We start from the raw sequence: 24449 nt of genomic DNA on the forward strand, positions 1-24449 counted from the left end.
GCTTTTAGCTCACATATTTTTCAAATGGAATACATTTGACCGAACAGACGGAAAACAGTCCCGGGCCTTCCTAACATGCAGATGTACATGCAATTCCCACCATCAAAGAGCTCACTGTTCCCAAGGCAAAAAAAGGGGGGAGCGGGGCTGTGCTGCACTGCAAAGACCTCTACAGCAAAATCCAGGGCCACGCCGAGGGACAGAGCGATACGGCCCAGGAGCTCCAGCAGGAATGCCACCCCACTGTACGTTATTTTAAAAATCCTTTATCAGGATATGAAGACACTTCTGTTTTTAACCTACACAAGTCAGTGCTTGCTTTGGAATGTAATTTGTACGAGGTACTTCTCCCCCTGGGGAAGTCTTTGCTTTGGAGGTGGGACCTGATAGAAGCTCTGCGCCCCTCTTCCAAGCCCGCGTTAAGGCAAGGCTGTGCCTTCCTTCGGTAGTTAGGGGTGTGACCTTAACGGGCGGCCACTCACTGAAGCCTCGTAAGGCACCTGCTAAATACGCCCTATCTCCCGAAGATCCTTTTCTGAAGAGGGAAGGACGTATCAAAACAGAATTTTATTAAGCAGGTAAGTTTGAATCTACTTGGAGAAGGTTAGATGATGATGCTTCACTTTGAAACTGGGCACAAACGCAAAAATACTCGATTTTCACACTTAGAGCTCCGAATCTTTGTACTACACAAACAAGACAATGACTTACACTCGCCAAAGTCACAAAAGCTACAGTGTTTACTAACTGGTTGGACGGTGGTAACGGAAGTTTGCTCTACCAATTGTTCAAGGACGTTTACGGGGCAGCTTCACTGCGCCTGACTGTGTGCACGTGTGTGGACGAAGACGGGGGGTTCCATCAATGTCATTATTTCTAAAATGCTTATTTCTCTTAAAGGTGCCAGTCATTTACAAAAGATGAGTGCGCTTCTCCAGAACAACCCCAGTGGTATCTAGGAATTTGTTTTAAATATAGAGGTAGGCAGATATGAGAACATCTTTAACAACAAAAGAAATCCATCTGGCATAGGATGATAGCTGCCAACAACAGTTCTCCACGAATTCTGAAAGCCTACAGTCTGAGGAGGCAGGCACATTCACCAAAGAGAGGTTTCATTTTTAAAAAGCGTATACACGTATCACTAGAGAAGGAAAATCGAGTGCCTTAACCGCGTAAGAAGCAGATGAAGACCAGGAGGAAGCAGACTGTCCGACAAACCAGAGTTTCATGCTGAGAACCAGCGCTTTCTAGGTAGATGATGCCGCAAACGGGGAGAAGAGGCAGAGGAGAGGGAGGGAGGGAGGGCAGAAAAATCTAGCATTCCCGGAGGGAGGAAGAGCCCCCATTCTGTTACAGCACTCCACTGGGCAACACGGTTTTCTAGCTGGAAGGCGCGTAAAAGGTAACCAAACAGTAACTTACCGAGACAGTGGAAATAAAAAACTAACCTCCTTTGGGTGTAGAAGTACAGCTGTATCACTACCGTCCCAACAACTCGAGGTGAAACACAATAAATCCTATGGAGCCACAGACCACAGCCCAGGGCCCAGCTGATATACAGGACGATCACCAGGTAAAGAGGGTTGGGTGCTCTTGCTTTCGGTTCAATGATTCCCTGACCCTTACGAAAGGGACCGTGCCCTTCAGATGGAGTTCCCAAATCCTGCGTATGACGGAAAGATTCAAAACTGTGGAGAATTACACAGGCAGTTACTGTTGGTGTGTACTGCGGGTGAGACACAGCTCACTGGTCCAGCCGAGCGGACTCTCCGCCCCGTCCGCCACCACTCAGCCTTACAAAGGCAGCGCAACAGAACAGGTGAGAGGAACGACTGTGACATTCCGGACCCCTTGACTGTGGTTCTCGTGGTTATAGGTCCTAATATGCAGAGAGATAAATAATCTACGGCACAAGCAGGGTTCAACATTAAATGAGGAAGAAAGAAAACCAGCTGGTGTTCTTAAGGCAAAACAATGGAGAGCTCTTTAAAGAGACACTTTATTATGTCCACAGGCGATAAAATCCCAGTGCTACAGTTAAGCATGTAAATACAGACCCTGGAAAAAAAAGTAAATGAGAGTACTATTAGCTGTATTTGAGGGAACGCCTTTAATAAAAACCCACACACCCATCCACCAAAGAACGACATTAAATTGCTCACTGATGTCCTATATCCCACGAAATGCCTGCCCACTAACAAAACAACTCCTCGACCCGGGCTCATCATCTTCAAAGTGCAAATGCGTCCAATACTCAAGGACACTTTCCAGTAAAAGCGCAGACTCACAAACATTCTGTGTTCACAAAGTGTTATGTGTACACACTATAAGGCCACAAGTACTTCAACAGAAAGAGCACAATTTCACTACTAAATACTTTATAGCTTTAAAATATTCGATTCATCCAAAAGGTTAAGTTTGACTTAAAATAATGACTTATGAATATTTTCGTACATGAATCTTTTTTTTGTCAAAAATCGTTAAGAGCAAAATAGCTCCTTAAAAGGGGTGTCACCAATGGAAGCAGAAAAATCACTAACTCGAAAGCCATAAAATGGTGATCTTGAACATCACTAAATAACTACAGCTCAGTGATGGTGTCTTACACAATTTAAGATTCCATCAATTGTTAAATGCACCATTAGTTCATGACTAAGAAAGAAAAATGCCAATTAAAGTATGAACTCCATCTACTGTATGATGCCTCCCAATTTCAGAGATGTTCAAATAGGGAGGAAAAAGCTGGGGGGGGGGGTGTTAAAATCAATGAAATGCAGGATCTGTCATTGACTGATATCTGGATAGAAGACAGCTTACCTGCTAAATATTTAATATTATCAAGTTTGTGCGATTCGAGCATGGTTTTGAGGCCAGCAACCTCAGTGTCAAGCTTCCGATCTGTCTGGGTCAGAGCCTGATCCTGTTGGGCATTCTGTGAAAACAAAGAGATTCACACCATTAGACCACTTCTGGTTACCAGCCCACTGCTCTGGCAGCTCGAGAGTCCGCCCCAGCAGGGCACAGTCAAGGGACACCTGGGCTAAGACTCAGCAGACTTGGGTTTTAGTCCTACTTGTACTATTCTCACGCCAATGGTCAGGACCCTTAACTTCTCTAGCGCTCGGTTTCCTGCTTTCTAGAAAAAGGAAAAAAACAGCGTTGGCCCTGCCCTCACATAGGTTGTTTAGAGAATCTCACGTGATCATCTATGTGAAAAAGCTTTTGTAAACCAAAACCTGCTCTACAAACGAGGCAATGTTACTAAGACAGTCTGCTTGGTGGCAGTGAGTATGTCGCACACTTCTAAGTGCCCCTTAGTGAAAGGTATACAGTAGACTAAGAAAGGCTTTAAAAAAAGTGAACGGAGCCTTAAACAATCTGAAAGCTTGCCTTGACCCGACTTCTGTTCACAGCTTTAAAAGCTTTCTTCTTTCATAGTTCAAACACCAAATGGTTCATTCTTATGAGGCTTGTCTATCCAAGGGCCATTTTGTCCTTCCCTAAAGATAACACAGTAAAAGTAGCTACATAATTAACCCCCAAAGGGCAGTAAGTGTGGCTGGCTATAAAGTGGTTATAATATTGCATCTGTACCTAAAGACACTGGGAACGTTTCACTAAAACTCCTACAGCTGCCAATTCAGGCAGAGAATGAGGAAATGCCTGGCTGAGTAGACCTCAGAGCCACTGATGAGCCATACTTCTCTCATGGAAGCCTCCTGTAGGTTCCAGAAGCCCCAGGTAATTCGGTAGGGAAAAGAATCAATGCCTGGTATAAGTTAAGGAAATAATAAAAAGTCAGAGCCCTGGGGGTGCAGTGGTTAAGAGCTCAGCTGCTGACCAAAAGGTTGGCAGTTCGAATCCACTAGGCGCTCCTTGGAAATCCTATAGGGCAGTTCTACTCTGTTCTATAGGCTCATATTTCTTATTATATTCAGATTCTTCAATCATTAAGATTTAAACTTTCATCGAGATAACACAGTATTTTGTTAAGTGCAAAAAATCCTGTGACAATAAACCCGAGTGTATCTTCCTACAACACATCATTACACACGGCGCCAGCCATGCACGGGCTGAAGCAAAGATAAATGACGAGGGAAACTCAAAGTCTCATTTCTTACCAATGCTACCACTTCTGTCCTCATTTCGAGCAGCTTTCTTTCGTTCAGTGAAAACTGAAACAAACAGGTAACACAGGTCAGGTTCTGACTTCTCCCCTTTTATCTCATCACCTTCTCTGGCGTCTTAAATATTCTGGTCTCCGGACTTCCAAGGATACGTAACACCAGAAAATCACTCCAGGGATAAAAGAGCCCACCTGCCTTTCTCTTTATGTGTTACTTGGGGTTTCTTATTTATCCTTCCTCATCCCTCCAACATCTGGGCTCCCTTTTGTCATCCTCACCTGCCTCTCTGCCATGGTTTTCTCTTTTTATCCCTTTCCCAGGCTGTCTCCAGGCCCCTCCCACTACGGCAGTAGCTTCCCCAGGGCCAAGGTAGATGGATGCTGACTCATAGAGTCTGTGGCTTTGAGAATGCTGAAACGGGGGAGAACGATTCAACTTGGAAGCTATCCTATCCTGACCACAAACAAACCACCCCACTATCTGAGGCTTAGACAAAGGCAGGAAAGCTCAGAAGCTGGGAAACCAAGAGTCTCTAGGAATCTCACTTTTGACAAAGACACTGTGCTGTGATTATAAAACAATACAAATACACAAACACACAAAATGCACTAAAGCATCACATGTTGGTTTTAATTAAGAAACAAACCAAAAAACCCCACTTGGGCATAGTCACAATCTAGAGTTACTACAGAGCCAGGCCACTGTGCAGTGTGGTTGACACTGAGATCAGACACACCGCCTTAGCGGTGGCATCAGGATGTAACTGGGCAAATGACAATCTGTAATTTAAGTGAAGAATTTCAAGACCTAAATTAATACTGTTACGGGGAAAAAAATAATGCTTTGACGTATCTAGAAACTTTCTAGCTATAAAGTGTTCCCCTGGGACTAGCAGGGGAAGAGACTATAAAAACAGCATCGCTTAGAAGTCAGAAAAGAAAAAAAAAAAAAACCCACCCCAAACTAAGGACGGGTCACAAGACCAGAGAACAATGCTCCCGTCTGTCTTTCAACGTTAGGGTTTCAGAAGCGAGTGCTATGGGTCAGATCACCACCAGAGGGCAGGGCCGAGCTGGTTTTCCTGGCCACCTTTAAACTCCAGACTTCACTCACTCAATATTGCAATGATCCACAAGAGAAAAGCCTAAATTCTGACACTGGTAGGATCTTTAAAAGATAGCTATGTGGCACCCCAAAACCATACTGCTCTTGAAACTGACTGTAAATATAATATCACCACAGTTAATTTAAACAACTTTAAAGAACGCTGTGAACCAAGGGAACAAAAGGGCCAAATAACTCATCTTCATGTGAAATACATGCTAGCTGCAGAATAATACATTATAATTATATGTAATAATATAGTTAATTGCTATAAATTAATAAATAAAGTCTGAGGCGATCAATTTAATTTTTGTAAAATCAGGAGCACTGAATTCGGTATTAAATAGACCGAGTTTAATTTCTTATGAACACCTAGATAACACGCTAAGGATGTGTTGTTGTTAGGTGCTGCTGAGTTGACCGTGACTCCTAACAACCCATGTGACACAGTAGAACTGCCCCATAGGGTTTTCTTCGCTGTAATCTTTACAGGAGCAGATCGCCAGGCCTTTCTCCCACAGAACCAATCTTCCGGTTAGCAACCCCATGTTTAACCACTGGGTTGCCGGGAATCCTCACTGCTAATTTAGCGCCTCTGAAACAAACAAAAACAGATTCAAACTCGGTTTGACCAAGATTTTAATTCTGAAGGCATCAAATTTAAGCCCTAATCCAAAATATAATCAAAATAAAAAAGCACAGCTTTCTAACACTGATAAATAGGTGAATAGTTAAAAGTACTTGTAAACTGTATATAAACTTAGACTTGACCAAACACTGCATTCGGAACAGAAATGAATTCATAATCTATTCTGCATATTTAATAAAGGAACATACCAATTCTTTTACTCTGCTCTTTTCGAGATTGAAGTTTAGTTTGGTATCTGTTCGGACTTTCATCATTTCATCCTAGGAGGAGGGCAAGCAACAAACAACGAGATCAGGAGTGAAAGCAAAACCCTCTGAGGATGTACCACCTGGAAGCGCAGCCCCACTGCTCCCAGCTCCCTCGCAGTGAGCCGTCCCCCGGGCCTCAGAGCAAGGGCTCGGCTCAGGGCCTAAGGGGGCCGGGCGCGTGCAGCCCCAGCCCTGCTTTAGAACGTCTCAGTTACACCGAAGAACAGCCTCGTGCCCTGAAGCCAGTCTGGGATGGTTTTGTTGTTGTCACTTTTAACCTCAAGATTCCCAACACAGTTCTCCTTGAGAAACTTGTGAATAAAACTGTTCCTTGATCCACTCTGGAAAGCAGACAGGGACTCAAAGGAGTAAAATATTAAGTTCTGATTTAAATGAAGTCTGCTCTCTGACACCCATCAAAGCCTTTTCCTCTTTAACATCAATGTCCTTTCTACTTAGAAACATCCAACAGCTGGCATGCTAAAAGCATTTTAAAATCGCACGTAACTCTTGTCTATGGGAATCTAAGGGTTCCATATGGCAACTTCAGAACAATTCTGATTTAAAAATGACTTAATTCCTCCTAGAACACAATGTTCGTAATGAATCTGGTTATAGACATCAATAATTTATCCACTGACAGGTTCTTGGCTAAATCTTCCCATGTGTGCAGAGACATATTACACAAACATTTAACACACAGAAGTAAGTTTTTAAGAACATGTAAAGTATTCCTGATGTTACATATGTGAATAAGCGTATATAATCAGAAATAAGCAAGCAAACAAGGACGAGGACCTTACCATTACTTGCTGTTTTAACTGAAGTAGTTCAAGCTTTATTTTCTAAAAACACATGAAAAAGAAACAAGTCAAGGACAATATATTGTTAAAAATTAGAAAAAATACATAAGATTGATAATCAACAAGTATTAAAATATGTATTCATGTATAAGTTCTTCCCTCCTTCAATAGGATCTTGACTATATTCAGAATACAATATTAATTCAATAGTCTCAGAAACAGAAAATGATTATTTGTCTCACCAGGATGGCACCGCAATGCATGTGTATCTTGAAATCAGTTTTAACTCATCTTAAAGTTTACTTAAGCACTTAGCTTAAAGGTCAGGGGTTCAAATCCACCAGGTGCTCTGTGGGAGTAAGATATGGCAGTCTACTTCCATAAAGATCTATAGCCTTGGAAACCCTATGGGACAGTTCTACTCTGTCTTACAGGTCACTATGAGTCAGAATTGACGGCAATGGATTTGTTTTTTGGGGGTTAAAATTAGTAACACAATTATGTATGTAAGCTTTTTTTTTTTTAACTTGGGAAAAAAACTATTTCACTAAGAATTCTGAAACATCGTTTTCAATTTCTACAGAGATGGAAATAAACTCAAGGTTTTATCTGAACTGACTTGGAAATCTCACTGTAATCAATGTAACAACTTGAGAATACAGATGATGTCAGCGCCCAGTCTTGGCTCCTGGGAGGGCCGGGGTGGCCAGGAGGGAGGGAGACCAGGATGTGGGTCAGGTCTGGCCAGGTCAAGAGCAGGTAGCGGTGGCTTAGTATCAAGTCCAGAAGGTGAGCAAGAACAGACTTGAAGGTTTCTGTTCATCCGAGGAACACTAGACATAAATTCCAGTTACACAGCCTGGGTCAGTGTTGGAGGTGGCCGAACAAACTTAAGGGCATTCTAGATGGAGGGGTCCTGCAGGTTGCTTCCTGGAATCCAGCACAAAGAAGCTGTTCTGTAGAAGCAGCAAAATAGGTTTATAAACATGTACTGTGTCCCAGGTCAGACAGTGGATTAACGGAGCCCAAGAGAAGCCAAAGCCAGCTTGCCCAAGCTTTCCACGTTGCCGGGGCGGCTAACGTTCACCTAAGCTATTCTTAAGCTACTTGTTTTTAACGCACACGTTTGCCTTTAACGGATCTGCTTTTTCCAAAACCTCCTTCAACTTTCGTCTTGACAAATTCTGCCCTCAAACAGCTGATTTCAAGGACAACTTTGAGTTTCAAACTTCACCTTTTTGCTAGAAGGTTCCCTACGTGGCTAAGATCAACAGGTAATAAGTGACCTTCCCTGAAAGGACTTTAGAAAGGACGGAGAGCAAACGGAAGATGCATAGACAACAGTTATTTAATTGCTGAGCTCATAAACCACACTTTCAGAAACTAAGGAAATATTTACACTTGGTCATAATAACCAAAAATTGAGAACAATTCAAATGTACATCAATAGTAGAAGAGAGAAATAAATTGTGGCCTATTTTACAACAGAATACTATGGACAATGACCTACCGCTACGTGCAACGTATGGTGAACAAAAGACAACCGACTCCAGGACTCCATCAGATGAAGCTCTAGAACAGGCAAGACTACTCAATGGTGATATAAGCCAAGATGGCTGTTTCCTCTGTGGGATGGCTGACTGGACAGGGGCGGGGACAGGACTTCTGGGGGTTGGTCATGTTCTATTTCCTGATCTAACGGGCAGTGTGCACTCTTGTGAAAATTCGTCGAGATGTACACTTGTCTGTGCCCTCTGTGCCCATTACATCTCAATGTCTTCGTGTAAAGCATTTTATAAGTACACACAGCTCTATCATTTTACCTCGTTTTCTGCTCTGAGGGCTGAAAATCCACTCTTCTCCAAAATAATCATATCCTTTTTCACATTAGCAATCTGAGACATTATTTGCTGAAGGGTGATCTCCTAGGAAAACAAAACCCAAAATAGATGAACTAGTCTCGCCTAGAAAGTCCACCTCCTACCTTGTCTACCTGGTACCATCCTCATGAGCAACGAGGAGAATGCGGGCAAGGGAAAAGAGGCTCGGTAAGTCCTCCTCCATTCCAAAACAAGAAAGGAAAAAACCAAAACACACGTCCAGTATCGTCACCAAGTGAGTCACAGTTAAAACGGGGGCAGTCTGAAGCTAGCAGCTCAAGAACATAATACATAATTCTGGCTGCATCTCCACTTACTAAACTATGCTTGACCAATGATTCTACAATAGTTGACTACACAGCTTTGAGTAAGTATTTTTTATGCCACTGCAATCATCTGTCTGTCGATTATGGTTAAAACTATTATATACTTTTCAGCCGAACATTATCTAAAAAGCTAGCGTACACCTAACACTCCACCTTCAGATCCTGAATTCACTAAACCGCCCAACAAAGCTAACCTGCTGCATCTTGTTGACCATGTCTTTGTAGACGATATCCAAGTTGGCCTCTGTGATCTTGACCAGCGCGGAGACAATGATTTCTGCTTGTTGAGTAGTAAACCCTATACAAACACACAAACAACACAACCACACTCAGAGAATTCCAGCTGTCAGCAAACTCAGTCAGGTGAGTATCTGAATGCAGAAGTGAGTGGAGCAGAGTGTGGGGGAGGAGGAGGAGGGGACTCAGGTTGTCATGTGTCTGTCACTGTCATGGACTGAATTATGTCCCCGGAAAAGTGTGTGTATCGATTTTGCTGGGCCATGATTCCCAGTATTGTGTGATTTTTCTGTATGTTGTAAATCCTGCCTCTATCATGTTAATGAGGGACGATGGCAGCAGTTGTGTTAGTGAGGCAGGATTCAATCTACAAGACTGGACTGTGTCTTGAGGAAATCTCTTCAGATATAAGAGAGAAGTGAGCAGAGAGACATGGGGACCTCATACCACCAAGAAAGCAGTCCCGGGAGCAGAGCGCGTCCTTTGGACCTGAGGTTCCTGTGCGGAGAAGCTCCTAGACCAAGGGAAGACTGATGACACGGACCCTCCTCCATAGCTGACACACAAAGCATTCCCCTGGAGCTGACGCCCTGCATTTGGACTTTTAGCCTACTTCACTGTGAGGAAATAAACTTCTCTTTGTTAAGGCCATCCACTTGTGGTATTTCTGTTACAGCAGCACTAGATGACTAAGACACTCCCTCTGGGCAAGTCTGAAACATTTGAGTCTGTCCATCATGTAAAATGGGGTGGCTGGGCTGACTGAGTTCTCTAACATCCTTCCCGGCTGTTAAAAACCACATTTTCAAAGAATGTTTAACGATACAGGGGACGCCTGCAATACCAAATGCAAAAAGCAAGACTCAAAATTATACACACAATTGTTGTTGTAATTCAACAGAGATTCTAGGTAATTTTTATTTTCTTCCTTACATTTCTTTGTATTGTTTCCAATTTCCACAATGGACATTATTTCTTTTGTTAAAGAATGTACATATAACTTAAAAATCATGTAAGTAGGAAAGTTCAATGATTTTATATACAGAATAACTGACTATTAAGTAGTAATTTAGCTGTTAATTAACTTACCTAATGTTAAAAAACAGAATCTGTTTTTTCCATTTTTTTCCATAGTTCTCTTTAGTCACTTGTTTGAGGAGTCCAGACTGGAAAAATGTATTCTTTCATACTCAATAAATAAAGTTGAACTGAATTATATAAAGATTCAACTCATCAGCATTACAGTTTTTAGTAATTTCAGATACTGGCTTACGCTTCACATTGGCAACATTAAGAAAACGCTTAAACCAAGTGCCTGGAAAGCAATTCTTTCCATTAAATACTTCCACCTATAAGAACTTCAAGAAGAATCTATTGATTCTTATAATTAATTAATGGTACATTTGTTTGGATAAGATTGTAATCAATATAACTTGTTTGGATGAACTTAAGCATGGGACTGTAATTAAAACACACACACATACAGATTTAAAGGAGAGGGGGAAAAAAAAAACCCTCCAAAGACCCAGTCTAATCACTTTATTAAGAATCTTTTATTTTTCAACATGTGTGTCACACGCATCTAGAAAAACTACCCAAAAGGGGACCCACCAAAATGTTAACACTGTTCACCTCTGGAATACGGGGACTATAGGTATTTTTCCTGTTGCTCTTCTATCTTCCTAATTTTTGTAAAATGAACACGTCTTTTGTAATTTTTTAAACTTTATTAATAGTTCATGGCTAGACATTAGACTTGGCAAGCAAGAGGAAAAGAAATATAGACACAGAAAGGGAGCTTATGCTGATTATAGAACAGATTCTCCAAAGCCTTATAACCACCAGTGGTTACGGATGGAGGAGCAAAGGGATGAGAAAAAGCAAAAGTGAAACCTGAATACCTAAGGAGCTGCCAGATACAAATTTGTTTTTTGTCAGAATGAGACAATGAAACAATGATCTGGCTGACGAAGGGTTAGCTGGGTCACAGACATACAGAAGTTACTTTAATCAGGAGACACAGCTCTGGAGAAAAAAAGGGTACAGGATGGAATATGCCCGAAAGAGTCCTTCTTAGCCTATCCCAACCCAGTCATCTCAGACATCCCCTCACTCATCCATCAGGCCAGGATGGGTAGCTGGAAGTACCTTCGCCCCACCCATTTCAGGGGGGTCCTCAAATCACTGTTTCAAAATACACAAATTTCCACTGGTCAAGATTTAAAATGAAGAAAAGAAGGAAGAGTTCTGCTTATCAAGGTAATTTCAGATATTCCCTTTCCCACTTCTACTTTTCCTTTTTAAATTTTTACTTAAAAGAAGTTTTGGCGAAAAAGGCCAACCGTATCAAGTTTGGTAAGTTGTAAAAAATATATATAGCATCTGACAATTCTTCAAAAGAGTTTTTTCTTAATCTCAAAAGGATCTTAGGAGTTTCTATTATGACCATCCTACAGACGAGGAAATGGAAGCCGAGAAGGGTCCAGCTATGTAGCTAGAACTTGGCAGAGGAGGGCTTGAGCCCAGAGCTTCTAACTCCCCCGGATAAACACAGAACATTTCATTCCATCATCCTGTCTTGGGGCACCTATAGAGGGTAGCTTTCCAGATATGAATATGCACAGCTGGATAAATAGGTATGCGATGAAGTAAAAACACAGATGTGGTTACTTCAAAAGGTGCCTGGGTGGCACAGTTTGTGCTTGACAACTAACCCAAAGGTTGGTGGTTTGAACCCATCCAGAGGCACCACAGAAGAAAGGCCTGGTGATCTCCTGCTGTAAAGATTACACCCAAGAAAACGCTACAGAGCAGTTTTACTCTGTAGCACACAGGGTCGTCAGGAGTCAGAAAAGACTTGACCCCAACGGGTTTGGTTTTGGTCATTTATTTCAAGTACCAAGCTAACATAACCTTAAAATTCCAACTTGGAGAATACAAGCGTCACAGAACAGAGAATTATAAGTGGTGTATTTGATTAGATAAGATTAATATGAGAATGGTACCTAAACACTACCTGCACTTTCAATGAAGAGCAATCTTGCACATTAATCGACTCAACAGCAGTAAGGGAAAATGTTAGCCTGAGGATTAAAAAGAAAACGAAACAAAAAAGACACTAAGTTGAAATTATCAACAGATGCTGCTCAGCAACATTTCAACTTCATACAAATATTAAACGCGCACAAGATGGATAAAAATAAAACTACTACCTTTGTGTTTCAGACTCAGTTACCGTAGGAACCATTCCTGAGTTTATCTACACTACTGTCCTTCCATAGTGATGTTATAAAGTACACGTCACTTGGGCAAGAACACAAGTGAGAAAAGTCTTAATTGTACTGGTGAATAAGAATGTCCTTAAAAGAAAAAGGCTTTAAACATTTTTTTGGTGACTGAACAAAAGATTACCTGTAGGCTGGAAAGTCAAAGAGAAATAATGAGAAATTAGGTAAAACCGTAAGAGAAGTTAAAATGTATGGTGTTCTTCTATGGCACCGAGTAACCACCCAGTAACAAAGATTACCATTGTCCTCTAGTAAGCACACTAAGGCATGGGTGTCGAAGAAGAACTTCCTGGTCCCGGAAGAGGTGAAGTCTCTCCTTTTGCGCTCCAGCTGCAGGGACCCGGCAGAGAGGCTGAGGTCTAGGATGAAAAGGACCACAAGGTCAAAACACTCTTAATGGCAACAACAGCAACAGGAAAAAATATGGTATACCCCAAACAATATTTTTTTTATAATAGCTTCATTGAGAAAGAATTCACCTCCCACCCAATTCACCCTTTTAAAGTGTACAATTTAACGGCTTTTAGTATACTTACAACTGTACAACCATCACCACAACCAATTTTAGAACATTTTTACGAGGATTTACCAGACTGTTTTCCACAGCAGCTACATTTTACATTCCCACCAGCAACGTATGAGGGTTCCAGTTTCTCCACATCCTCACCAACACTTGTTACTATGTCGTTTTTATTGTAACTGTTGTTATGTGACTTCTTGGATTCTAGTCATCTTAGACGGTGTGAAGTGGTCTCTCACTGTGGTTTGGATTTGCACTTCTCTGATGGCTAATGATGCTGAGCATCTTCTCACATGCTGGTTGGCCATTTGTGTATTTTCTTTGGAGAAATGTCTCTTTGGATCTTTTTGTCCATTTTTTAATTGGGCTGTCTTTTTATGATCGAGTTGTAAGAGTCCTCTTATGAGATGTATGATTGTAAATATTTTCCCCAATTCTGTGGGCCGTCTTCTCACTTTCTTGGTGGTGTCCTGTGAAGTACAGAAGTCTTTAACTGTGATGAAGTCCAATTTATCTACTTTTTTCCTTTCGTTGCTTGTGCCTTTGGTGTCATATTGAAGAAATCATTAACTAATTCAAGTAGACAAAGACTTACTCCTATGGGTTCTTCTAAGAGTTTTACAGTTTTAGTTTTCAGATTTAAGTCTTTGGTCCTTTGACCTAATTTTTGTATATGGTGTGAGGTAGGGGGTCAACTTCATTCTTTTGCATGTGTTCTTCCAGTTGTCCCAGCACCGTTTGTTGAAAAGACTATTCTTTCCCCCACTGAACTGTCTTGTCACCCTTGTTGAAAATCAATGGACTATAAATATGAGGGTTCATTTCTGGACTGACCTCCATACGTCTGCCTTTATGCCAGTACCATACTATCTTGATTACTGTAGCTTTGAAGTAACTTGTAACATTAGGAAGTGTGAGCCTTCCAACTCTGTTCTTTTTCAAGTTTATTTTGGCGATTCTGAATCCCTTGCATTTCCATACAAATTTTAGGATCAGTGTGTCAATTTCTGCAAAGAAGCCAGCTGGGATTTTAACAGGGCTTGCATTAAATCTATAGATCCATTTGGGGAGTACTGCTATCTTAACAATAGTATGTCTTCCAATCAATGAACACAGGATGACTTTCCACTTATTTAGGTCTTTAATTTCTTCAACAATGTTTTGTAGTTTTCAGAATATAAGTTCTGTGCTTCTTTTGTTAAATTTACTAAGTATTTTATTCTTTTTGATGCTACTGTAAATGGAGTTGTTTTCTTAATTACATTTTCAGATTGCCCACTGCTAGTGTACAGAAACAAGTAATTTTTGTATATTGATCTTGTATCCTGCAATGTTGCTGAACTCATTTATTAGTTCTATAGTTTTTAAACGGATTCCTTAGGATTTTCTATATACATGTTTATGTCACCTGCAAATAATGATAGCTTTACTTTATCCGTTCCAATCTGGATGCCTTTTATTTCATTTTCTTGCCCTAACTGTCCTGGCTAGAACCTCCAGTACAATGCTGAATAGGGTGGCAAGAGCAGACATCATTTTCTTGATTCTGATCTTATGGAAGAAAGTATTCAGTGTTTCACCATTAGGTATGCTATTACCATACCAGCTGCCATCGGGTTGATTTCGACTCCTATAGGCCCACGTGTCAAAGCAGAACTGTGCTCCTTAAGGTTTTCAATGGCTGAGTTTTCGGAAGTAAACCACAAGGCTTTTCTTCAGAGGTGCCTCTAGGTGTACCTGAGCCTCCAACCTTTCAGTTAGCAGCTGAGCATCTTAATTGTTTGCGCCGACCAGGAAAGCATGATGTTAGGTGTACCCTTTATCAGATTGAGAAAGTTACACTCTATTCCTAGTTTACTGAGTTCTTTTTTTTTTTTAAATTATGAAAGGGTGCTGAATTGAATTTTGTCAAATGCTTTCTCTGTGTTTACTGAGGCAATTATGTGGTTTTTGTCCTTTATTCTATTACTATGGCATATTACATGAATTGATTTTCAGAAATTAAACAAGCTTGCTGTTCCTGGTCATGGATTTGGTTTGCTAATATTTTGTTGAGAGTTTTTGCATCTTTATTCATCAGAGATATTAGTCTGTAGTTTTGTTTTCCTGTGATGTCTCTGTAAAAGCCTCCCTTCAGAGAAATGTGTGCTAACAATCTTTACATGATCTTTTCTATAATTTTTGTGCATTTAACCGTAGATCAAATCCATTTTGCAAACTTCTTGTTTCCAAGTGCTCATTTGTGGAAGGCAGCATAGTATACAGCAAAGGTTTCCTGGTTTTTGGATTTCCTGAACCAGTATAATAGTATTAAAAAAAAACTGGAACAACTGTCGAAAATTTAAAAATATGTCCAAAAGTACATTTAAATGTAATAGCTGCTTACTATGATGATACCATTATACTTACAAAGACATTTTTAACACTAAAAAAAAAAAGATGGTCACTCTAAAATAAGAACCTTCATTTAAATGTAATAAACTCAGCTATATCAAAATCTTGCTCCATGTCTGTTCTTATTTACGTCATTTTGCCATGAAGTGGCACCAGTCTGAGGCCAGGTGTTGGAGAAGGCTGGCAGGAGAGAGGAATCATCTACGAACTCAAAGGTCTCTCAGCAGGTCTCCTGAATGACAAGATACTTCAGCTAATCAACCATCACTCTCAAATCCTTCACCCCAAACACTCTAAAAACGTGACCTGTACTAGACTCTACCAATCTGATGCTTCTCTGAAGCCGTCAGCAGTGGTTCTCAGCCTTTTGGCAACCCGGGAAGAGGAGAGTGGCTGTGGTCACAGGCAGCATCAAGATAAGTGTGAAAGATTAGAAAAAACCCATATCTGTACCAACCACAGTTTGCAAACTGGCAAAATGTAAAACGCAATTAGTGTGTGTGTGTACGTGTGTTTAATGGTAAAAACGGGCCCTCAGATTCAAAACGGGAGTCCCTGGGTGGCACAAACAGTTAAGCGCTTCACTACAAGCAGCAAGATTGGAAGTTCGAACCCACCCAGAGGCACCTTGGAAGAAAGGCCTAGCAATCTGCTTTCGAAAGATCACAGCCTTGAAAACCCTACTGAGCAGTTCTACTCTGCACACACGGGGTCACCATGAATCGGAAGTGACCCCACAGCAAGTAACCACAAGATTCAAAGATCCTTAGCAAGGCACAGAAGGCCTTTCCTCATCTGGCCTACTTACCTGTCAGCTTCTAGCCACTTAAGTGTTCTGCTGCCTGCACTTTCATGCCTTGGTGCTCCATGCTTAGATTTGTCTCGCTCCCTTTTTCCAACTGGTAAATTGTAAGCATCCTTCTTTACCCCTTTTCATTTAATCTGACAATTTACTAAGCACCCTTATGTTCCACGCCTGGCATGATGCTCCACTCTCTGGTCTCTGCTACCTCCTCCCGGGTCAGAGAGCTACCTTGAGGGCTCTCTTCTCTGTGCTCTCAGAGCCCAATCCACACAGCTCTACCACAGCACTTAGAACATCATTTCCATATCTGCTGGAGTCCCTGGGTGGTGCAAACCAAAAGGTTGGAGGTTTGAATCTACCCAGAGGCACCTCAGAATAAAGGCCTGGTGATCTACTTCTGAAAAATCCATCACTGAAAACCCTATGGAGCACAGTTCTACTCTGATATGCATGTGGTCACCATGAGTCAGAGTTAACTTAACAGCAACTGGTATATACAGCATCTAACAGAGGGCTTGGGATACTGCAGGCAAGGAATGGTTTTTTTTTTTTTTAATTGAAGTGCATGCTGTCTTAAGATCTGGATCCTGAGACTGTCTAGAAAGAAAATTTGAGATCAACTCAGGTCTTCCTGTTTCACATAAATGAGCTCACTTAAATTTGGTACCTCTTTTTTGTCATTTGAGGAGCCCCGGTGGTGAAGTGGTTAAAGCGATCGTCTGCTAACCGAAAGGTTGGCGGTTTGAAACCACCAGCAGTTCCTGGGGAGAAAGATGTGGCAGTCTGCTTCTGTAGAGACTTACAGACTTGGAAACCCTATGGGGTCACTACGAGTCAGAATCCACTCGACGGCAGTGCTGGGTTTTTGTCATTTACTCCCAGTCCTGGGCCTAAAGCTGGCCTCCACAAAAAGAGGCCCTGAGCGTCTGCCTGACACAGAACCAACTCAGCCATGTTAGAACTAGGCTGGACTGTCCCACGGGGCAGGGAGCTTGACAACATTCCAGTCTAGAAATGGCCTGTGAAAAGCGGTGGGATTATTCTAGTCCCAAATTCCTTCTTTCTCATAACAAAAGAACCATCCAAACCTAAAAGTGACCTGTGAGAAGTGATGGGATTATTCCAGGCCTCAGTTCCTCGTTTTGTAACAAAAACAACACTGATTTGCTGATTTGGATACTGCAGATTCTTTTCCAAAAAGGAGTGGAAACAGAAACTGCAAGCTTATTCCAAAGAAATACCGCCTTCTGAAAAGTGGAGCAAAGGGCTGCCGCTTCCCACTTGGCACTCAAGCCCCTGCTGACAGAGGTGAACGCCATCTTGCTTCCCGCAAAGGGCAACGCCTGAGGAATACTCTGATGTTCAGAACGCCTCTGACTCATTTTTCCTCCCTTATTGTGCCAACAAAACGAGGCCCAAGAACTATGAATTCCCACCAGTAACCAGGACACAAGTGAACTGAGTGATGATAAAATGCAGTATGTAATTCTCCATTTCTGGAGCCCTGGGGGCACAATGGTTAAGACCACAGCTGCTAACCAAAAGGCCGGCAGTTCGAACCTACCAGCCACTCCTTGGAAATCCTATGGAGCAGTTCTACTCTGTCCTACAGGGTCGCTAAGAGGCGGAATCGACTCAACAGCAATGAGTCAACTCTCCTTTTTGGGAACTTTCACCGTATTAAAAAAAAAAACAAAAACCCACATTAAAAAACACATATATGGAGTCAGGGCCAAGACAGTGGAGTAGTCAGACAGCTTCCTATGTCCCTCTTACAACAAAGACCTGAAAAAACAAGTGAATTGATTGTATATGAATATCTAGGGGCCCTAAACAAGGCAAAGTTGAGGAATTGGACTGAGTGGCAGGGGGAGAGAGAGACGGTTCGGAAGCAGCAAGGAGTTGCCTGACCTGACCTAGCGGGAGCTGCAGCCCTTCAGGCCGGATCGGCTCAGGGTGCGCAGTGAGCGGGGCATACAGCTCTGCTCGCTCCCTTGGTAGGCACTTTCCACATTGAGAGAGATCCGGCAGCAGAGATTCTATTTGGACACTCCGAACCAGTGAAAACCAGCACCCAAGTGGCTAAAGATAAGTATGTGCATGTGGCCTTTCGCGGGGATTCAAGAAAAAAAAAAACCCATTTGGGAAATACCTCTCTCCCATTTACCTCCTCCCTCCTCACTCTGCACTGGGTCCAGCCAGCTTCGGCGATCTGTGAGTCCCCTGGGCCGGAAGTAGATCCCATAAGGCAGCCTGACCCATTCTCCTGACCTTGGAAAGGCAACAAATTAACAAATGGAAAAAATAAGCTACCGGCTCCCCTAAGCCAGGAACTCAGGGTTCGCACAGCTCCTTTGCCTAGGCACAGGCATAAGGGGTCTGCGGATTTTGAGTGCCTTCCACCCCTGTATAGACTTGTGTGGGCTCATCTCAACAGCATAAGCCCTGACTACCACAGTACCACAGGGTAAATACCTGCAGTCCAACTTCAACTGTTTCAGCTGTGAAGTGGCAGATTTGTGACACTTGACACTGCTTTGCCCTTTAAGCAATGCCTAACTGTCCGCATCAGTGGCTTGAGAACTGGTGGCTCCACCCACGCCACCTAGCCACTGGCTACAGGGGTCCAAGGATAAGTGGTGCCCCCCAGTCCTTACAGCCAACAGAGTAGGGTGCTCACAGTCCAGCTGCAAAACTTATCTACCTATTCGCTCTAGGAACAGGGACACACTTTCCTTTCAGACACTCAGGGGCAGCCGTCAGCCTCCTGCCTTGCTCAGCGCGTGACCCCCTACTGCAGCCAGATACCTGTGCCACACTAATCACCCATGCCTCTCTAAGACTGTAGGTGAGAGCCTGCACCACACACTTGGTGACCTACTGCCTGGACACCTGAGCTGAATCCATACAGGAAAATTTAACCAACTCCTGGGCACAGATACTTAGTTACAGAACTGACTACCTGATGATAGGACGTTAGAGCTTCAAAGGTGCTAATAATCAAACTAGCGCACACATGCAGCCTATTTGGGCATGTCAAAACAAAACAAAACAAGAAGCTAGGACACACTAAACAAATATAAAATAAAATTATAATAACTTACTGATGGCTCGGAGACAACAGACAATATCCAATCACATAAACAGGCAGTCCATGATGGCTTCATCAAGCTCCCAAAATAATCAATAAATTTTCTGGAGAAAGAGAATTTCTTGGAATTACCAGAGGCAGAATACAAAAGATTAATAAACAGAACTCTTCAAGAAATTAGAAAGGAAATTCTTCAAAACGCAGAGAAATCCAAAGAACAAAGCAGTAGCGGAATTAAAAAGGTTATTCAAGAACATAATAACAAACTTAATAGGCTGCAAGAATCCACAGGAAGACAGCAATCAGAAATGCAGAAGATTAACAATAAAATTTCAGAATTAGACAACTCAATAGAAAGTCATAGGAACAGAACAGAGACAGGAGAAGTCAGAATTAGTGACACTGAAGATAAAGCTCTTGACACCAACTTATTTGAGGAAAAATCAGACAAAAGAATTAAAAAGAATGAAGAAACTCTAAGAGTTATGTGGGACTCTATCAAGAGAAATAACCTACAAGTGATTGGAGTACCAGAACAAGGGGGGATAACAGAAAACACAGAGATAATTGTTGAAGATTTGTTGGCAAAAAACTTCCCTGATATCATGACAGATGAGAAGATATCCATCCAGGATGCTCATTGAACCCCACATAAGGTAGATCCCAAAAGAAAGTCACCATGACATATTATAATCAAATTTACCAAAACCAAAGATAAAGAGAGAATTTTAAGAGCAGCTAGAGATAAAAGAAAAGTCATCTACAAAGGAGAGTCAATTAGAATAAGCTCAGAGTACTCAGCAGAAACTATGCAGGCAAGAAGGCAACGGGATGACATACATAAAGCCATGAAGAAAAAAAATTGTCAGCCCAGAGTTATATATCCAGCAAAACCGTCTCTCAAATATGATGGCGAAATTAGGGCATTCTCAGATAAACAGAAGTTTAGGGAATTTGCAAAAACCAAACCAAAATTACAACAAATATTAAAGGGAGTCCTCCGGTTAGAAAATCAATAACATCAGATAACAATCCAAGACTAGAACACATGAGAGAACAACCAGATATCAACCCAGACAGGGAAGTCATAAAAATAAACCAAAGCTAAAACACTGGGAATAGGGAAACAGAGATATCAATATGTAAGAAATGACAACATTAAAACAAAAAAGAAGGACTTAAGAAATGTAGACATAGATTTTTCATATGGAGGGGAAGTCAAGGCGATAATAAAGAAATAAAAGAAGGGTATAAACTAAGAAAAATAGGGGTAAATATCAAGGTAACCACAAAGGAAACTAACAATCCTACAAATCAAAATAAAAAAACTAGAAAAATATAAAGATTCAGCAAACACAAATCAACAACGAAAAAGATGAAAAGAAAATACATAAAGAAAAACAACTCAGCACAGAAAATTAAGTGGAACAAAGAAACTGTGAACAACACACAAAAAAAAAGACATCAAAATGACAGCACTAAACGCATACCTATCAATAATTACGCTGAATGTAACTGGGCTAAATGCACCAATAAGAGACAGAGAGTGGCAGATTGGATTAAAAAACATGATCTGTCTATATGCTGCCTGCAAGAGACACACCTTAAAGACACAAAGAAGCTAAAACTCAAAAGATGGAAAAAAAATATATCAAGCAAACAGCACTCAAAAAAGAGTAGGAGCGGCAATATTAATCTCTGACAAAATAAACTTTAAAGTAAAATCCACCACAAAGGATAAGGTAGGACACTATGTTAAAGGGTCAACACACCAGGAGGACGTAACTATAATAAATATTTATGCTTCCAATGGCAGGGCTCCAAAATACATAAAACAAACTCTAACAGCACTGAAAAGAGAGATACAGAGCTCCACAATAGTAGTAGGAGACTTCAACGTGCCACTTTTGGTGAAAGACAGAACATCCAGAACGAAGCTCAACAAAGACACGGAAGAGCTAAATGCTACAATCAACCAACTTGATCTCACAGACATATACTGAACACTGCACCCAACAGCAGCCAAGTATACTTTTATTCTCCGGAATAGACCACATATCAGGCCATAAAGCAAGCCTTAACAAAATCCAGAACAACGAAATATTACAAAGCATCTTTTCAGGCCATAAAGCCAGAAAAGTAGAAATCAACAAAACAAAACACAAGGAAAAAAAATCAAACACGTGGAAACTGAACACCACCTTGTTCAAAAACTACTGGGTTATAGACAAAACTACGAATGAAAACACATCCTACCAGAACCTTTGAGACACAGCAAAAGCAGTGCTAAGAGGTCAGCTTATAGTAATAAATGCACACATCCAAGAAGAAGAAAGGGCCATAAGCAAAACATTAACCCTACAACTGCAACAAGTAGAAAGAGAGAGCAAAAGAAGTCCTCAGGCACCAGAAGAAAGGAAATAATAAGAATTAGAGCAGAATTAAATGAAATACAGAAAAACAATACTGAAAGAGTTAACAAGACCAAAAGGTGGTTCTTTGAAAAGATCAACAAAACTGATAAAGCACTGGCCAAACTGACAAAAGAAAAACTGGAGAGGAAGCAGATGACCCACATAAGAAATGAGATGGGTGATATCACAACAGACCTAACTGAAATTAAAAGAATCATAAGCAAATACTATGAAAAATTGTACTCTAACAAATTTGAAAACCCAGAGAAACAGACAAATTTCTACCAACTCACTATCTACCTAAACTAACACAGAGAGGTAGAACAACTAAATAAACCCATAACAAAATAAGAGATTGAAAAGGTAATTAAAAAACTCCCAACAAAAAAAAAGCCCTGGGCCAGATGGCTTCACTGGAGAATTCTACCAAACTTTCAGAGAAGAGTTAACACCACTTCTACTAAAGGTATTTCAGAGCATAGAAAAGGATGGAATACTCCCAAACTCATTCTACAAAGCCAGCATAACTCTGATACCAAAACCAGGTAAAGACACCACAAAAAAAGAAAATTACAGACCAATATCCCTCATGAACATTGACACAAAAATCCTCAACAAAACTCTAGCCAACAGAATTCAGCAACATATCAAAAAAATAACTCATCATGATCAAGTGGGATTTATACCAGGTATGCAGGGATGGTTCAACATTAGAAAAACAATCAATGTAATCCATCACATAAATAAAACAAAGACAAGAACCACATGATCTTATCAATCAATGCAGAAAAGGCACAAAGTCCAACACCCATTCCTGATAAAATCTCTCAACAAAATAGGAATAGAAGGGAAATTCCTCAATATAATTAAGGGCATTTATACAAAGCCAACAGCCAATATCATCGTAAATGGAGAGACTTTAAAGTATTCCCCTTGAGAACGGGAACCAGACAAGGATACCCTCTATCATCACTCTTGATTCAACATTGCGCTGGACATTCTAGCCAGAGCAATTAGGCTAGAAAAAGAAATAAAGGGCATCCAAATTGGTAGGGAAGAAGTCAAAGTATCTCTATTTGCAGATGATATGATCTTATACACAGAAAACCCCAAAGAATCCACAAGAAAACTACTGGAATAGAAGATTTCAGCAAAGTTTCAGGATACAAGATAAACACACAAAAATCAGCTGGATTCCTTTACACCAACAAAGGGAACTTCGAAGAGGAAATTACTAAATGAATAACATTTACAACAGCCCCCAAGAAGATAAAATACTTAGGAATAAATCTAACCAGAGATGTAAAAGAGCTATACGGAGAAAACTACAAGCCACTACTGCAAGAAACTAAAAGAGACCTGCGTAAGTGGAAAAATATACCTTGCTCATGGATAGGTAGACTCAGCATAGTGAAAATGTCAATTCTACCCAAAGCAATCTACAGATACGATGCAATCCCAATCCAAAGTCCGCTGGCATTTTTTAATGAGATGGAGAAACAAATCACCAACTTCACAGGAAAGGGAAGAGGCCCCAAATAAATACAGCATTGCTCAAGAAGAACACATTGGGAGGCCTCATACTACCTGATTTTAGAACCTATTATACTGCCACAGTAGTCAAAACAGCCTGGTATTGGTATAACAACAGATACACAGACCAATGGAACAAAATTGAGAATCCAGACATAAATTCATCCACTTATGAGCAGCTGATATTTGACAAAGGCCCAAAGCCTGTTAATTGGGGAAAAGACAGTCTCTTTAACAAATGGTGCTGGCATAATTGGATATCTATATGCAAAAAACTGAAACAAGACCCATCCCTCACACCATGAATGAAAACTAACTCAAAATGGATCAAAGACTTAAATATAAAATGGAAAATGATAAAAATTATGGACAAAAAAATAGGGACAACGCTAGGAGCCCTAATACATGGCATAAACACAATACGAACCGTAAGTAACAAGGCACAAGCACCAGAAGAGAGACTAAGATAAATGCGAGCTCCTAAAAATCAAACACTTACGCTCATCAAAAGACTTCACCAAGAGTAAAAAGACAACCTACAGACTGGGAAAAAAATTTTGGCTACGACAAATCTGATCAGCGTCTAATCTCTAAAATCTACAAGACACTGCAAAAACTCAACCACAAAAACAAATAACCCAATTACAAAATGGGCAAAGGGTATGAACAGGTACTTCGCCAAAGAAGATATTCAGGCGTCTAACAGACACATGAAGAAATGCTCACCATCATTAGCCATTAGAGAAACGCAGATCAAAACTACGATGATATCATCTCACTCCAAAAAGGCTAGCATTAATCCAAAAAACACTAAATCATAAATGCTGGAGAAGTTGTGGTGAGACTGGAACACTTATACACTGTTGGTGGAAATGTAAAATGGTACAACCACTTTGGAAATCGATTTGGCGCTTCCTTAAAAAGCTAGAAATAGAAGTACCGTATGAACCAGCAATCCCACTCCTTGGAATATATCCTAGAGAAGTGAGCCGTCACACGAATAGATACATGCACACCCATGTTCACTG

At 41.0% G+C, this 24449-nt stretch overlaps 1 protein-coding gene across 3 annotated transcripts in view; it reads right to left on the reverse strand.

Moving 5' to 3' along the window:
- Positions 1-1582: 1582 nt before the first annotated feature.
- Positions 1583-24449, reverse strand: part of MCUR1 (mitochondrial calcium uniporter regulator 1) — a 33490-nt gene continuing 10623 nt past the window's right edge. The window contains exons 1-9 of one of the 3 annotated variants that reach the window (XM_023737471.1): positions 19488-19540; positions 10467-13023; positions 9335-9438; positions 8758-8859; positions 6935-6976; positions 6072-6143; positions 4125-4178; positions 2821-2935; positions 1583-2061 (exon numbers count right to left, since the gene is read on the reverse strand). In XM_023737471.1, the coding sequence (XP_023593239.1) occupies positions 2006-2061; positions 2821-2935; positions 4125-4178; positions 6072-6143; positions 6935-6976; positions 8758-8859; positions 9335-9438; positions 10467-10509 (588 nt within the window). In that variant the 5' untranslated portion in view covers positions 10510-13023; positions 19488-19540 and the 3' untranslated portion in view covers positions 1583-2005. Of the gene's footprint in view, positions 2062-2820; positions 2936-4124; positions 4179-5140; positions 5830-6071; positions 6144-6934; positions 6977-8757; positions 8860-9334; positions 9439-10466; positions 13024-19487; positions 19541-24449 lie in introns of those variants that run through there. The other 2 variants (XM_004382974.1, XM_023737472.1) reach the window with 2 other exon arrangements.

Source organism: Trichechus manatus, unplaced genomic scaffold (assembly GCF_000243295.1).
Source record: "Trichechus manatus latirostris isolate Lorelei unplaced genomic scaffold, TriManLat1.0 scaffold00103, whole genome shotgun sequence".
Taxonomy (NCBI): domain Eukaryota; kingdom Metazoa; phylum Chordata; class Mammalia; order Sirenia; family Trichechidae; genus Trichechus; species Trichechus manatus.